The sequence below is a fragment of the Ammodytes marinus genome (assembly GCF_949987685.1).
Source record: "Ammodytes marinus genome assembly, chromosome: 16".
NCBI lineage: Eukaryota > Metazoa > Chordata > Actinopteri > Uranoscopiformes > Ammodytidae > Ammodytes > Ammodytes marinus.
This window is the reverse complement of record NC_137220.1, coordinates 11,869,561-11,884,992: the sequence shown is the minus strand read 5'-3', so window position 1 is coordinate 11,884,992 and position 15,432 is coordinate 11,869,561. Positions and strand designations below refer to the sequence as shown.

The 15,432-nt window shown below is 41.8% G+C and overlaps 1 protein-coding gene across 1 annotated transcript in view; it reads right to left on the bottom strand.

Moving 5' to 3' along the window:
- Positions 1-14,507, bottom strand: part of lasp1 (LIM and SH3 protein 1) — a 30,449-nt gene extending 15,942 nt beyond the window's left edge. The window contains exons 1-2 of the mRNA XM_080044471.1: positions 14,207-14,507; positions 4,217-4,311 (exon numbers count right to left, since the gene is read on the bottom strand). Of these exons, the coding sequence (XP_079900597.1) occupies positions 4,217-4,311; positions 14,207-14,275 (164 nt within the window). The 5' untranslated portion in view covers positions 14,276-14,507. The remainder of the gene's footprint in view (positions 1-4,216; positions 4,312-14,206) is intronic.
- Positions 14,508-15,432: the final 925 nt, after the last annotated feature.

Genomic DNA, 15,432 nt, shown 5'->3' with positions numbered 1-15,432 from the left:
CTCCCACACACACACTCACAAACAGAATCCATGACAGTTAACAGGGTTCCTGTCATCTTCAGCATCATTTTTAGAATCTGTCCTTACTGATCCACTTACTGGTCAGCGAATCGCTATACATTACAAACACACAACAGGGGTTGCAGATATAGGCTTTAGTGACTCAAACCGATCTTGTATTGTGTGTCTGCCTGCCTGCCTGCGTGCGACCATGCTTGTGCTTTTCGTGCGTGTTTGAGGGTACGAGTGAGTCACAAGAACACTCATCTATCTGTCAGGTTGTATAACGATGTAATAAGTCGCAGACGGGAGTTGGTGACACATGCACAAACCCAGTTAGCCCTGTGAAAGCTAAGGAGGGGGGAGTGATCCAAAGAGGGGAGGGACCTTCTTGGGGTGGAAGAGTGAGGAGGCCACGCATGTGTAATCAAACTGAACACACACACACACATCCACACACACACAAACCGCCTACTGTGCAGGAGGAGAGGCCTGTTTGCTTAGTGGAACCAGGAGATGTTGTGGCCGGCTTGACCCTGTGGGACCTGGAAAGGTTGTAATGAATCATTCAACTGAAACATTATATCTTCAGTCACAGTTCATTCATATCATCCAACGCAACAGTTCAATGACTGACTGAAGAGCATGTAATTGCAAAAAGAAAACAAGGTAGAAGTCTGGTCAAAACACACATCAAGGAGGGTAGCTGTAGTTATTAGAGGCGGATTTGATGAATAGGACCTAGGAACTAAAAAGAGTAGAAATGTCTGCAGTAAAATGACTGGCAGAATCCATTAAAGGTCACTCAACTATTATGCAAAATGCTACATTGATATGGGTCCCCGGTGTCACTAGACTCCAAAGTATGAGAAAAAAAAACAACCCTCTTTTTCTCCACTTCCACCTTTCTGAAAACCTGTGTTTAAAAACCCTAGCCAGATTTCTCTCCCCCTTATGACATCATAAGGCCAAGCCTGTTCAAGAAATTCCAATTCAAGAAGATAGTGTTGTTCAATTAAATTAAACTGGCAGGCATTGTAAACAATAACAGTAAATCAAGACATTGTGACTTTTCTTTTTCAATAACACCAAATTGATGTTTAAATGAATTTTGGACCATCAATCATTAAGGCAGTGTCCAAACAATGGCTCCATCCGTCTCCAGGGGAAATGAAGAATTTTTTCTGTCTGCTTATCTGCCTCCTAAATCTCCCACAAGCATCTAAATCAGGGATGGGAACCTCAGGGGGCAGAGGTGGGTGGGAGTCAAGTGAAAACAAACAACGCCTATATCAATTACTGAGGCCAAATATAGGAAGAGTAATGATAAAGTAGTTATCCCACAGAATAATAACAGAGAGTGCACTCTGTCTGCATTCCCCCCTCTTGAAGCGGGAGGCTCTTCCACTGATGATGTTTACTCCATAAAGACTTGTTTTAAACAAACGGAAGGAGGCATAATAAACATGCTGTGAAGGGCCCTGGCTCCTGTGGGCACAGGGAGCATCAGTAGTGGAAAAGGGAAAAGAAGAAGAAGCCTCTTGAGTCTGTGGAAAAAAATGTGGCCGACAGACAAACACCTGTGGGCGGTTAAATCTGTGATGGAGATGTTAAAAAACTGTGTTCCTTGTTTCCCTTATATTTATTTTACAGTGGGGCTGCCCTATTGCTGAATTTTACAAATAATATAAGGCTGATTCATATTTTTGATATATATTACATTTATATTAAATTAACACACCTATAAACACAAGTTTACGACATTCCTGTGAACTTGGTGTACTCCGCAAATACATTAAACATTTTGTTTACCTGGAGATGATTTGCATATATGTAGGGTGTTCACCCTCTAGAACTAGAGTGAAAAAAGAGTTTTTCATCTTATTTTTCTCTTTTCTTTGATAAAATTGCGACTTTTAATGGAGTTAGAAACATTTCAACTTAAGAGAATAATTTAATTATCCTAAGTGGAGTGAGTCCATTGAATACAAAAAGGATGAATAATTTGAGGAACAATAAGGAAAACTACCACAAATAATTGCTTTGAATTCAGTCTGACAGCACGTATAGCTCCATGAGTAGCAGGGAAACATGAAATCTAAATCCACACATATGGTTAAGACAATAAACATGTCTGGAAAGTTCTCCTTTCCAAAGAACTGGGGAAAAAAAGAAGGTCCCACATTAGTTTACTCCAGACAGAGTTGGCACAAATGACTTTTCCCTGGTATTAATCACAATGGAAGCCAAATTCTATAGAAAACAGCTGAGCCAGGGGCGGTTTTACAGGGTGGCAAGGGGGGGCAGCAGCCCCCCCCACTGAGGAGCCTTGCCCCCCCCAGCTGCCCCCCTAACTTTTGCATTATCAAAAATGTACTTGTAAGAACAAACCGCCACTATGTCAACAAGCCACTCAAATAAATAACAAACAATACATTGAACAAAAGTAAATAATTTTGAATCTAATCTTATGCCCTGCCCCTCAAATACTTAGCCACGGCCCTGCATCATATGCGCATTTCGGCGATCACATAGTTTGTCACACACAGCGAGTCAGCGCGCTGCTGTGCCATGCAGCCCGGCGAAGAGTAGCCCAACTGACCTTCCCCCGAGCATCTGAAGGTGAAGTCAGTTTACCCTTGTGAATTTTAAACACACCAATTTAACTTAAAGTTAAATTTGTAATGAATGTAATGCAATGTAAAAGTAGCTAATTCATCAATAAGAGCACACCCATTCATCGTTGGCCAAAAGGGAAATCACTCGCTTGTGACTTGTAGTATATTGCCCTTTTATTAATTTGTAGGCCTATTGTAGTACAGGCAAGAGCTTGATAAAAATATTTTTAAAAAAACTTGCATGTTCGGATCCATACAATTTAACAGTGGGTCGCCGTTTCGAGAGAGAGAGAGAGTTGCCGTTTCTGAGGCATTGAGTTACTACAGTGACACTGACAGTGCTAGCTAGGAGATCGATAATTTTTGTTTGAATAGCCAAAAATAGCCTACTAAAAACTCTCACATATCACAGCAAACGAGATGCACAAATTAAACCAGGTTAAATAATCATATGTTAAAGACATGAATAAATAAGTGAAGGAAAAGAGGGAAAAGAAGAAATAAATGTGAGGGATGAAGAGGAGGTTTTATATTCAGACAGAGGGACAGAGGCAGGTAATGATCAGCAGGCAGATGAAAGGTAGGCAGAGGGTCTGACTGCAGTCCCAGCCTAAACTACTGTATTGTTATTCTCCTTCCATATAAATTCCACTAGACTAGAATGATATGTCATGTCACTCAAAATAACATGTGATTGCCTGTTTTCTGTTGTAGCAATGTGTTGTATAGGGTAAGCTATGTAGGCTTAAGATATAGGCTACAAATGTCTTATTTTATCAGAAATGATGATCAACATAATATATATGGGGACTCCCGTTACCGTCCTCCCATGCCCCCCTGCCAAGACCTCTTGCCCCACCTTCGCCACCCCATGTCAAATTTTCCAGATCCTCCACTGAGCTGAGCAGACCACAAGCTAGCACAAACACACCACTATAGAGTTTTTCTTTGGTGGTTGGGAATGACAATGCTAGCATGACGTCTTGATTTATTTTTCTGGCAATAAAACAGGAAAAAAAAAGAAAAAGGGAAAAGGGAAAAAAGAACCTGACAGAACATGAAGCACTCCCTCCCTAATCATGCACTCCAACACACACACACACACAGGACCAGCAAATCATTATAAGTAACGACGGTGGACGGAGGGGGATTCCATGGATTCCTGATGAGGCCTTTAGTGTGTGAGTATGTGCTGGAGCGTGAGTGGACATGCTAGTTTTCAATGTGTCCGTCTGTGTCACTGTAGAGGAACTTTAGGAATTTCCTTTGTTGATACCCTCCTCCCCTTCCCTTCCCTCTCCTCTGCTCTCCCCACTGAGGGAAGCTTTCCCATGGCACACATAGGCCTTTCCTCTGAGGGGGGAGCTGGAACCGTCACTGATAAACAGTAGAGCGAGAGAGAGAGAGAGGGAGAGGGGCCTTGGCTGGGTTGCAACATGAATACACACGCATTTAGAGAGTCCTATTTCAGTTTGTGGACAGTTTAAACACTAGTGCCAGTGTCTCTGGGAGGATGCAAGCTGAACCAGTTGAGTCAAAAAAATAAGAAAAACATGTTCAAGGACATAAACAAAATGATGAACTTAGGGACAACTTACGCATTGCAGTATGGTCTCTTCTCAAAGCCTTTGTAATTCTTCATGTTTAGAGTCATTTTGCAGCTCTCGCAGCTGAAGCATCCTTTATGCCAGTACTGTCAGAGACAAGGAGACAAGAGAAGACAGTGATGAAAATGTTGAGGGGGGGAAACATTAAAAGACATTTGCTGCCCCTGATAGGATGGGCCCCTGCTAGGGATGGGTAGTGAGAACCAATAATAAATTGGCACCGGCTCCAGACTGGTCTGTACTGAAAAATAGATAAGCCCCTTGACAAATGTTACTGCTATTGGTATAACGTTAATTCATGATAACATGGCGGCATCTTTGCGTCCCGAATGATGATGAAGCTGCCGGCGTTGACGTACGTTTGACGTCGTTTGACTGCGTGTTTACATTCTGCGCTCGACATTCAAGGCTGGCAGGGAAAGAGCATTGGCCCACTTTACTATATTCAATAAAATGCAGCTAAATGCAATTTAAGCAAAGTAGTTGCAAGTAAGCGAGTAACACCAGCAGCAGCACCCTCATAAAAACTTACATTATGAATCTGAAGCAGTGCAGTGTGTTCATTTTATTTCTTTCAAAACGTAAGCCTACCAACAACACACATTTAAATGCTAACCATATATATTTGTTGCACCTTCCTGTGGATCCAAAAAGGAGATCTAACACACACACACACACACACACACCTCACATTTAAAACACTAGCACACTGCTAATTGAATGCTAATTAAAGGAGAAAGGCCAGAACTGCTTTCTATTCCAGGAACAGGAGCTGGATACCAACAGGAAGAATAGTCAGTCACCGTGAGAAAAAGTGAAGCAATGTGAAAACACGGCAGTTTGTGTATACTGGCAAAGAAACCCACGTCCCCTTTTCCTGTCAAACTGTACGGTTACTATTTATAAGCTGCACTGGTGGTGAGCGGTGAGGAAGCGACGTAAAGATGTGAATGAATCTGGTGATGTCAATTATAACACTTTTCTTTTCGCAATGGACCCAGATGAATGTGTGCTCCTGATTAAGAATATACTGATGATGTGTGCAATATGGCGATATTAGACCATGAACGATAAGTATGTGTCCAAGAACACCACTACGTCATTACATAGAGATCGTTTGTATCGTGCCTCGGTGCACTGACTATTTGTTGCAGTTCTACCTTAAGACACATTTTCTACTACTCCTTATATTTTCTCCCCTGCATGCACACAGCTAAACCAATCACAGCAAAGGTATTCTTCTTCTTCCCCTACCTTTTAATGAAGTTACAGGAAGTCTTCATGTTAAAGAAAGCAAAAGCAACACGGACGAGTCGCTATAGTTCCCAGGAATGATCAATGTTCTGTGACATGTAACTGGTTTGGGTTTTCCCACGCAGACAGAGAGCAAACAACAGTTATATGCTTAAAGATGGCACCTTAAGAATTAACACGCAGAATCGCAGTAACTAGGTGACCAAACTTTCACCTGAAAAGAGAGCAAACAACATTGTGTGGGCCCCTGCATTTGCCATACCTTGTAAAGTAGTCTTAACCAGCATGAAAAACTTTGTTTAAAAGAATCATGATAAAATAGATATCCTGGCGTGAAAAAAAATTGTGATAACATTTTGCCATGTCGCCCCAACACCTACTACTGATCAGTTTTTGTTTTCTACAGGGGGTTGTTTTTTAGGTTGTGAGGCTGGAGAAAGTGGTCTGAATGCCATGTTTCTGAAGCTCTTCCATCCAGCTTCATAAGAGGCCATGCAGGCCTACTTCCATTTCCCTCACCACCCATTCTCACTCACTCACTCACTCACTCACTCACTCGGCACTGGGCTGATGAGTCAGAGGGGTTCAAAGAGGGATCGCGGGAAGGAGGGAGGAAACATGAAAGGAAGGAGCTTCTAGACAGCGAGAGAGAGAGAGAGCAGGGGAGGGAGGGGTGGGCAAGAGATAGAAAGAAAAGGCCAGAGAGTGAAGCAATGATCTGGCTCAATCGTCAAGGGAAAGGGAGGGAGGCCGAGTGCAAAAGACACGGAGAGGAAGAATGGGAAGGGAAGAGAAAGCCGGAGTCCTTATTAAACATGGCCTCGAGGCACTCTTGTCATCCCTTCTCATTCGTTCTCCCACTCTCGACACCAATTGCCCACACACAAAACGGCTTATCTTCAAAAACAAACGGAGCTGAAAGGATGATTCAAAACACATACGGCACACCTACGGAAACGCATCAAAGTACGACAGCAGCACTTTTTCAAAATTTCACTCACACACAGACAGACACCTGCAATCAAACTGGACTCTACTTTCTCCCACATTACTGACTGAGGAGCAATCCATCACTTCTTTATGCAGAGTTGGATAATAAAGCATACTCTATAAAGCATTGATACACTGGTAGTAGATCAGCAGGATGTTGTGGAAGCCGCTGAATGTAAACTGGACACAGTCAAGGCGCTCAGTGCTATGTATGGAAACATGACCATACATACACACAGGCACAATGAGCAATTTCTCTTCCTTCATTACCGAATGAGAATACAGCTCCAGGCTGGTCTTAAGAAAAGTCTTGTCTGTTCTGTCTGATGCAAGGGACCACCCAGGAACCGGACAGTGCATGTATGTGTGTCCTGACATGAGCGTTTGTAGCTGTGGTGGCGGGCCAGCAATATTGTACTGAAGGCATACAAAAACAGGGTTTTACATTGGAAACCGAGCCTGGGCTCTCACACTGGGACAAGCTTTAGAATGCAAACTCCTTATCCCAATAGTACAACCCAATTGGGGCCCGGTAGAGTTGCAGATGGACATGTCGTGTTACTCTTTCCATAGCTCTCCCACTCCATTGTTCTGTTGTGTACTTTGTGATGGCAAATCCCTCTACAAACAACGGCATAGTGCAGGCAGATTCCATTTCCGCTAGCTTTAGCTGACTTGCAGCTGTGGTTGCTGCCATCTTTACATGCTTGCCCTGTGTTTCTAGGGATGGGACAGTTCAAATGAATGGGTTTGAATACAATTAACCCTTTTTTGCATTTTGGCATATTCTTAGCTCTTTTAAATTAAAATATGTGTGTTGCTTAAGCTTTTACCTTAAACATTATATCCCCACACAAAAATAAATATCATTATGATATTGGACACTATCAGTATCAATATCCAAAACCCAAGTATTGGAATTAGATCGGAACTGAAAAATAGTGGATCGGTGCATCTCTATCTGGTGTCCACTTGTAGTGCAGCAGCCCATTGTGATATTCTCCACTGACATCTGTATCCTTTTCTCATAATCCAGAAGTTGTGATAACGGTAAACCAGGGATAGACACAGTATAACCATAGAGACGTGTGAATGCAAATGCTGCTGGAGAGAAAGGTCAACATGTCAGCTGAGCGTGGACTTTGAAACTCTTGTTGTTGCCTAGAATAAATATTGACCTTGGATCTATTCCACAGAACAGGTCTGCTGTACTAAACTATTTAGCAAACGATTCCTCAGCCACGCCCAACCTGCCAACCCACATTTCACCAGGACAACACAACACACAATCACACCTTCAGACGACCCTCTCAGGTGAACAGAGGTGCTGCTCAAACTGAACTGAACCCCAAATGGTCCAACAACAAGCAGACAGATCTAAATACAGGTGCTAAATTATACTAAGAGATGGTCAGGGCAGAGTTGAATTCATTGAAGAAAAATCTTTGTCAACAACCATTTTTTTAGACTAGAGCGAGACGTTGACAAGCTAATGAGTGATTTTTGATGATAAAAACTATGCCTAAATGTAGGTTGTTTTTCGTTGATGAGAAGGCACTAAAATTTAGTGGTCAGCTATCGGACATTCGAAATGTGGGATATTTTCATTCAATTGTGCGTTTATAAATCAAGGCTGGTTTGAGACAAGCTACTCCTTGAAAGCAGACAAGCATCACAGTGCATTTTATGTTATGAAAAACTGTAACCAAAAAAAAAAAAAAGACTTTAAGAACTTGATTATCAACTAAAACTATGAAGGATAACAATTACTTAAAATGTGAATAAAACTTATAATCATTTTCATCTAAAGTCAAAACTAGGACTACATCTAAAAATGCTGCGAAAATTAACAGTGGGCCAGGGCTGTATGTGTCCACATAAAGACATATATTCATCACTGATACATTGAATAGGTCGCCAAAGGCATCTCCACCAGCTGTATTTCTGAACACACATAGTTTCACAAGGATAAAATCATATGTGCGCAGGGAGGTGACATATAATCACTGTTCACAAGTCGTCACAAGAGACATTTGAAATGCTTTAAGGTGTGAACTGACACCCATCTCATCTGTTTCCAATCTAGACACAATCTGAATATACAGTATCTTTATGAGATCTGACAGGTATATATCTATAGTACACTGTGTAATGTATATTTTAGGTTTAGCATTAAGATAAATAGATGCAATAAGAAAAGGAAGCGACAAAACAGGGATGTGGGTGTAGATAAACATCCCAATTGTGTGTACAGGGGCCATGCAGCAGTTGGCCTTGTCCAGCTCCAATAAAACCTCTGTATCGAGTGCCAAGACAGGATCTGGCAGTCAGCTGGAAAATGAGGACACTGCAGACACGGAGCCCTAGAAATAAAACACCCATACAAAAAACTGTCTCCCTGCATCAGCACAGCTCAGGGGCATATGTGTATGCCTGTCTGTGTGTGTGTGTGTGTGTGTGTGTGTGTGTGTGTGTGTGTGTGTGTGTGTGTGGGTGGGCCTACATGTGTGTAGTTTTGTATGTAGGTTAGATGTATCAGTGCATGGTGCATGTATGTCAGCAGGGATTCAAGGCTCCAGTCAAGAGCAAAAAAATGCTCAGTCAGCCTCAAAGCAGCTCCCTCTTGGTGAGAACCACATACCAGTTGTTGGCCAGGACAAAAAACCCTGAAGCTATATGTGAGAGGCCTACACAACTTTAAACAACATGTACACACATCACACACAGAGGCAGGGTTAGCCAAAGTTTGACCTGAAGCGTGCTCTTACATACTAACTGCACTGTCTGATAAAGGGGACAATTAAGTGACATTAAAAATGCTGCGGGCCTGTTGTGTCAAACACTTACGATGTCAATCATTAGTGGTCAAGCTAAATGGACCAACTTTCTGACTTGGTCAGGCTAATCACCACAGAAACCCATTTAACAAACCATTAATTGTTACTAGATTTTGATAGAAACACTAGTTGGAAAACCTCAAGTGACTAGTCTCGTTTTACACTGAGAAGACGAGAATAGTACAGCAGCTTAATCTGTTCATGTGTCAGTGTGAGAGATTATTCTCGCCTGAGACAGCACATGCCTAAAGACAAAGTGCCCACATCTGGCTGGTGCTAATAGAGGAAACTCTGGTTAATTATTAGCCTACCTGATGCCACTCATTTCTAACCAAGCCAAAGGCTTTGCTGCAGGCCAGAAGGCAGACGGTGATTTGAGCAGACATAAGTAGAGTATGCACTTAACACACTTTCTGGACCACTCCATACTGTGATGTGCACTTAATGACATACACATTTGAGATATTGAAAAAAACTATCTGCAATATGAGCAAATTAAAAGGTGAAATGTGTTTGTGCCTCGTCATGAGCAAAACCCTGCTTTAAAAACACGTCCAATTATGACTGTTATACTTTGTCATGTTGCGTGGCGCTTATAACGAAAGAAACATCTCTTTCTATGGATTCTATTTTAAGGTAGTGTGACAAATAAAGCTGTTATTGGGAAAGCAAAAACAACAAGTTGTGACACAAACACTAGTGACTTTTTCTGACATAATGCTCAAAGGAGCAGTTAGTCAACACCTCAAGTGGTTTAGACTGTATGGGTGTTTGTGACTGTGAGTCACCAAAGGGAGGTGAATGGTCTGGACAGATTCCTCCCCTCTCGTGGTATTTGGACAAAGTGAATCAGCTCTCAGAATAAACTATCTAAAAATGGGCAGTAAGGTGGGAGACCAACTTCGAGGAAAAGTCTTCAAACTGGACCATCAGAGAGACAAATCTTCCCCCATGTAAAAGCCCACACTCAAGACTCATATTACTAAATTAGCCTGCTATATATATTTGCATAACACAGAAATAGAAACAGTCAGGAGTTTAGCGATTACAAATCTCAAACTGTTCTATGAGCTATGACTAAGCATGGCATTCATGATGTAAGCGCCATCATGCTGTTAAGACTATACAGAGCTGAACACTCTACACTGACTGTACACTGTACTCTATAGTCGACTGACCTTTGACCCTATTTCCCAGTCATTTCCTGGGATTGAGACGCAACAGCATGCCACAATTGAGGCTCACATCTTGAACGGAAACGCCACACTGAAGCCAAATAACACAGAAGCCAATTTGTTAGCTAAATAATGAAACTGGACGAAGCTCAGTCGTAACTGTGTGTCGGACACTTACCAGTGTGTGTGAATCAAATGGTGTATGAAATGGGATTACTTGACACACTTTTGTTAATGCCAACCGTGTGATCACTTGAGCCACGATTTGAAAAAAGGAACTTTTTCTTTTGGCTTCCTTAAACACTACAACAAAAAACACATTGACTTTATATAAATCTATATTTCTCTGGATTTATCTATGAAACTTCCATGTGAGTTCATAACTTGCATGAAAGCTATGTTTGGAACATGCAAACTTGTCTGACCTCAAAAAGGAATTTAGATATTCAACAGCCAAAACAAATATTCAACAGCCAGTAGATGACTGTTTGTACCTTGTGCTTAGTTATTTAGGGATGAGCTGTCAGAACATAAGTCAGTTTTCACAATACAGATACACATGACCACTCTGAAATTGCAGGTAGCCCACAAGGAAACCGGTTACACTACCCCATGGCCCGTAGGTCACCGTTAATGTAAATGAATCTCGTGAATAGATGAAAGAGTACTGCATCTCCTCGCCTGCAGGTAGGAACAGGCTCTGTAATTTCAGACGTGGAAAATGTAGACGGCAAGTAGATAAACAGACAATACAGCGGACACACCAGTGTTTCAGTAAGAGATGAGCTTGAAGCTTTAGTCGTTTCACATAGATCTCTAAATGTATCTTAAACAGACTCTTCCTGAGAGCTACACATGGCTTTCAAATCATAAAATGACAACAGGTACAGTACATATCATTTCGCCCCTCCAGACATTGCACATGAACTTACAGTAAATGTAGCCCTGTTCTACTGGTTGCTTTGCATTTTAGGCCCTGGAAATACACAACTTCCTTGTAACACGTGTTATTGGCTGCAGTTCAAAAGCAGCACTGGACTCAAAAGTAGCTAAAAAAAAAAGCTACTTTGATATATTGACAAGTTGTATGAAACTTGAGGCAAATATGCAGCTCTCAAAGCCGTACTATCAACAAGCATTGTAAGTGTTGAAGGGAAGCCAAATAACAAGGCCAAGCCGTCACCAACGAGAGCCTTAGAAGAAAAAAGAAAAAATGGTCTTCCTGTCTTTACATGTGCTCAGCCAGGCCCAGCCCTAGCTATGCTGCTATAGTGGAATGCAGCAGACAGACAAACAAGCCTCTGTGGCTCCGTGTCTCCACACACACACACACAGGGAGAGATTATAGAAGGGGACCGGTCAGGTATAAGGTATTCATCGCTGGCTGAGAATACCAATGCAGCAGATGAAGCCCCCGACTACCCCTGAGCTAGCCTACCAACTAGCAGCACACAGAAAAATCCGAAGCAATGTGGCCTCTTGAAATGAAAAAGTGTCAATTTTTGATACATTAGTTTAAACCTTTCCGAATTTATGCCATGGTGCACGCCATTACTTTATTGTCGGGTAATACCTATTTCTACTTCAACTGTTGTAGCCTATTGGTTTTAGTTTCTTGCCTATCACTACAATTTACAAGATTACATTGAATTTATGATGACGTTAACTTCTCCAAATACACATTTTTATTGAACAGCACTTGAACACATCACAACTCATTACAACCTACGTTCCAAACAAAGGAAACACACAAAAGCAATGCATATAATATACTTCGTCGAGTATTTCAAACTGCATTTGTGTATTTCAGATGCTACACAATGAAGCAGCAGTTGTATTGTTTTGGGGGGGACCCACTGGTTTTCGTTCAACATCTTCATTATCTAATGATCTCTTCTGAAAAGAGGCTGTCACGTGACAGATAGTGAGTAAGAGTGTGACTCAATAGCAAGGCCTTTTTTGACAGGGTTCTTTATTTGACAGATTAGGCCTAAATCATTTACAGTAGTTCTGTCATCACTTTAAGCATGCACACATTACACAGCACATTTTTCCTTCACGGTAATTCAAGGAATACCGTTGCTTGCTATATTTAAAATGACCTGGGATACGGTATTACCGCCGAACCCTAGTGTGTGTGTGTGCCACAGAGAGGGGAAAAAGAGAAGGTTGTTTTGGCATGTCTGAAGAGGTGAGCGCTGATGCGGAATGGCAGCAAAGACAGACGGCAGGCTACTCTCCTGTGCTTGGGAGACAGCACAGCAGGCCTCTGACAGAGCACGTTTTATGGGAGTGTCTGTCTGCTGGAATGCACTCTGCTTCGGGCCGGATTCCACAGCACGCGGGGGCTGTACTTGTGGCAATTTGGTCCTCATCAATACCAGGCCCTACACTCCAATATGATAGCATGATGACTTGTAATATTTTGGCTTTGGGACAGCTTGTGCACAAAGAGACAGAGACAAGAGAGGTTGGGGGGATTTCTTGAGGTAAATCAATTCCAGTCCGGAGCACTTTGAGGAAAACATTAGTCATGGTGCATTCAAGAACACATCCATGCATCGGAGCAGTAATGGCATCCAATCAAGAGCTGATGTTACTTTAGATAATGTGCTTTCTGGGCTCTTATCCCACCACCGACCCCTTCTGCTTCTGTCAACCCCAAACAGATAAGCACGTCTCAACAGGGATTGATTTTCAATAGCCATTCAAGCGTCCATTAGACAAATGATCTACTTGCCTCAAGCTCTTCTTTGTAAAAAAAAATAAAAAACATAAACATTGCTATTTATATGTCACCCATTAAAAGCAGGAACATAGGGATTAAACTGTGTTTCAGTCATGTTTTCTCTTGTTGCAAAGTTACAGTCTTGCTGAGTGCAGCAGCATTAAACTAATGCAATAATCAACATTTGATCACCTTAATAACTTTATAACTAAAAAGGCGTTCTCAGGAAAAGATGTGTTAAGTTAAATGTGTGAATGAGTGACCTCAATGGAGTAACTATGGGTGAACTTGATCAGATTACCACCTTGACTGAGATTAGGCTGCTGCTTTTGACTGCAAACTATTCGGAGTGGCTCCACTGATCATCCCTAACTTGGATTAGCCAGAAAATTGGACACAGACATGTCCAAAAATCAGCCCACGCTGCCCTGAACAGCGGTTCACAGCACACGGAAAAAGCTCGGCCATGGCATGTTGAGTGTATTTTTCTCTAATACAAAATAAATTCACATGTCCTGTGTAAATTGGCGTATGTATGATCATTCCCTCGACCTCTAGACTACGTTTTTTACTGTCGAGAATAAAATACGTTTTCTCCACAGCAAAGGGTGCCCGCCAGGCCCAAACCAAAGCAGACTCCGGTTGTCGGAAGCACTGTGAAGACGCTGGTTTCTAGGCTGAATCAATATGGTTGCCTTGAGCCATTGTCTTGATAAAAAAATACACGTCTACATAAATGAATTGTGTTTTCTTGTGTCCCGTTATCTTCCAAGTGAAAGGTGTGGTTTGGTTTCCGTGCCAGACGTTAAGCTAGCCGTTAGCTTGCCTTGCTAGCGAAATACCTGTCCTGTTTGAACGGGGGGGTGTTCGGATTCATTCACAAAAAAATACGCGAAAGGTGTCATTTTTTAGGAGAGCAGAAATAAGGTTAAAAATGTAGAAAGGCGCGTGGGATTTTTTTTACCACCAAGTGAAGACGGTTTTCTCGTTTTCTTACCTTGTCCAGACAATTCACTTTTTCCGTGGGGTAAACGACTAGATTACATCTGGCACACTGCGGATTCATGTTGGAGGAATGCTCTTCTTAGCTGGTTAGCACGGAAACCACGGGGTATACTGGGTTTTTTTCTTCTTTTAGCCGCGCGCTGTCGAGCACTCACTTCGAAAAGTAGCTATAGCCTAGTGCACGTTTATGATAACTAGCAGACCGACACTAATCCAAATGTATGAAGCAAATCCAGGAGCTTGTTGTTGTCGTTGTGGTCTTCGTAGCTGCACAGCTGGCTGTCAGTCCACTAACCAGACACGGAAAGCGCGCTCCCGCTTCCCCCTCCCTCCCATAGACAAGCGCGTGTCCGAGCGGAGAGGGAAGAAGAGCCAGTGTGGGAGGTTACATTTTTTTTAAACTTGTAAATAAGGTTTGTTTATAATTTCAGATGAACTGCGGCATCTATATATCTTGATTGAACACATGTAACTGAAACTTTAGCATAAGGAAGAACCAGCTCAGTTTTTGAGTAGGCTTAAGTGGAAACAGGCCCGCCCACACAAATGGCTGGGCCCCTGAAAAAGGACTGTTTTGTGATTATTATACTGTATATATTTTCAAAAATAGTAGTACATTTCTGACTTACTTACACATTTATTGTTTTACCCTAAACTAACTTAATATTCAACAGATTTTTACAAAATAACATTGGTTTTCTTGAGTATTCACTAGGTTTATCACAGGAGCAGGCAACAACAAAGGACACTGTCACAGATATCGCCTATGCCCTGAGGTGCAGTAAAGAACTGGTCAGACATCCTTATGGTGTGACACCTGGGTCTGGTCTATGCAGTATTTTCAATATGTGACATGAAACTCATGGAACATTTTTCAAATTGTACTTGGCTGCTCGTGTCAACCCGAAGACATAGGTCAAAGATGTTGGACGTTATTGTCCCCGAAGGAAAATTCTTTAACACAAAAATTTAAGTTACGAATTTAAACCTCTTTGTAGACTCAGGAAAATAACAGAGTAATAACCCTGTCCACTTTATAAGAATGAAGAATAACAACAAAAGGTACACCTGTTTTCTGTTTTACCTGAGGGGCCCAAATACTTTTCACAATTCATTGAATAACACCCAGACACAAGTAGCAGAATGACTCAGGTAAAATAATCCATATGCCAAAACTGTACAACAAAAACAATATGTAAAAACCAAATTTTGTAACCA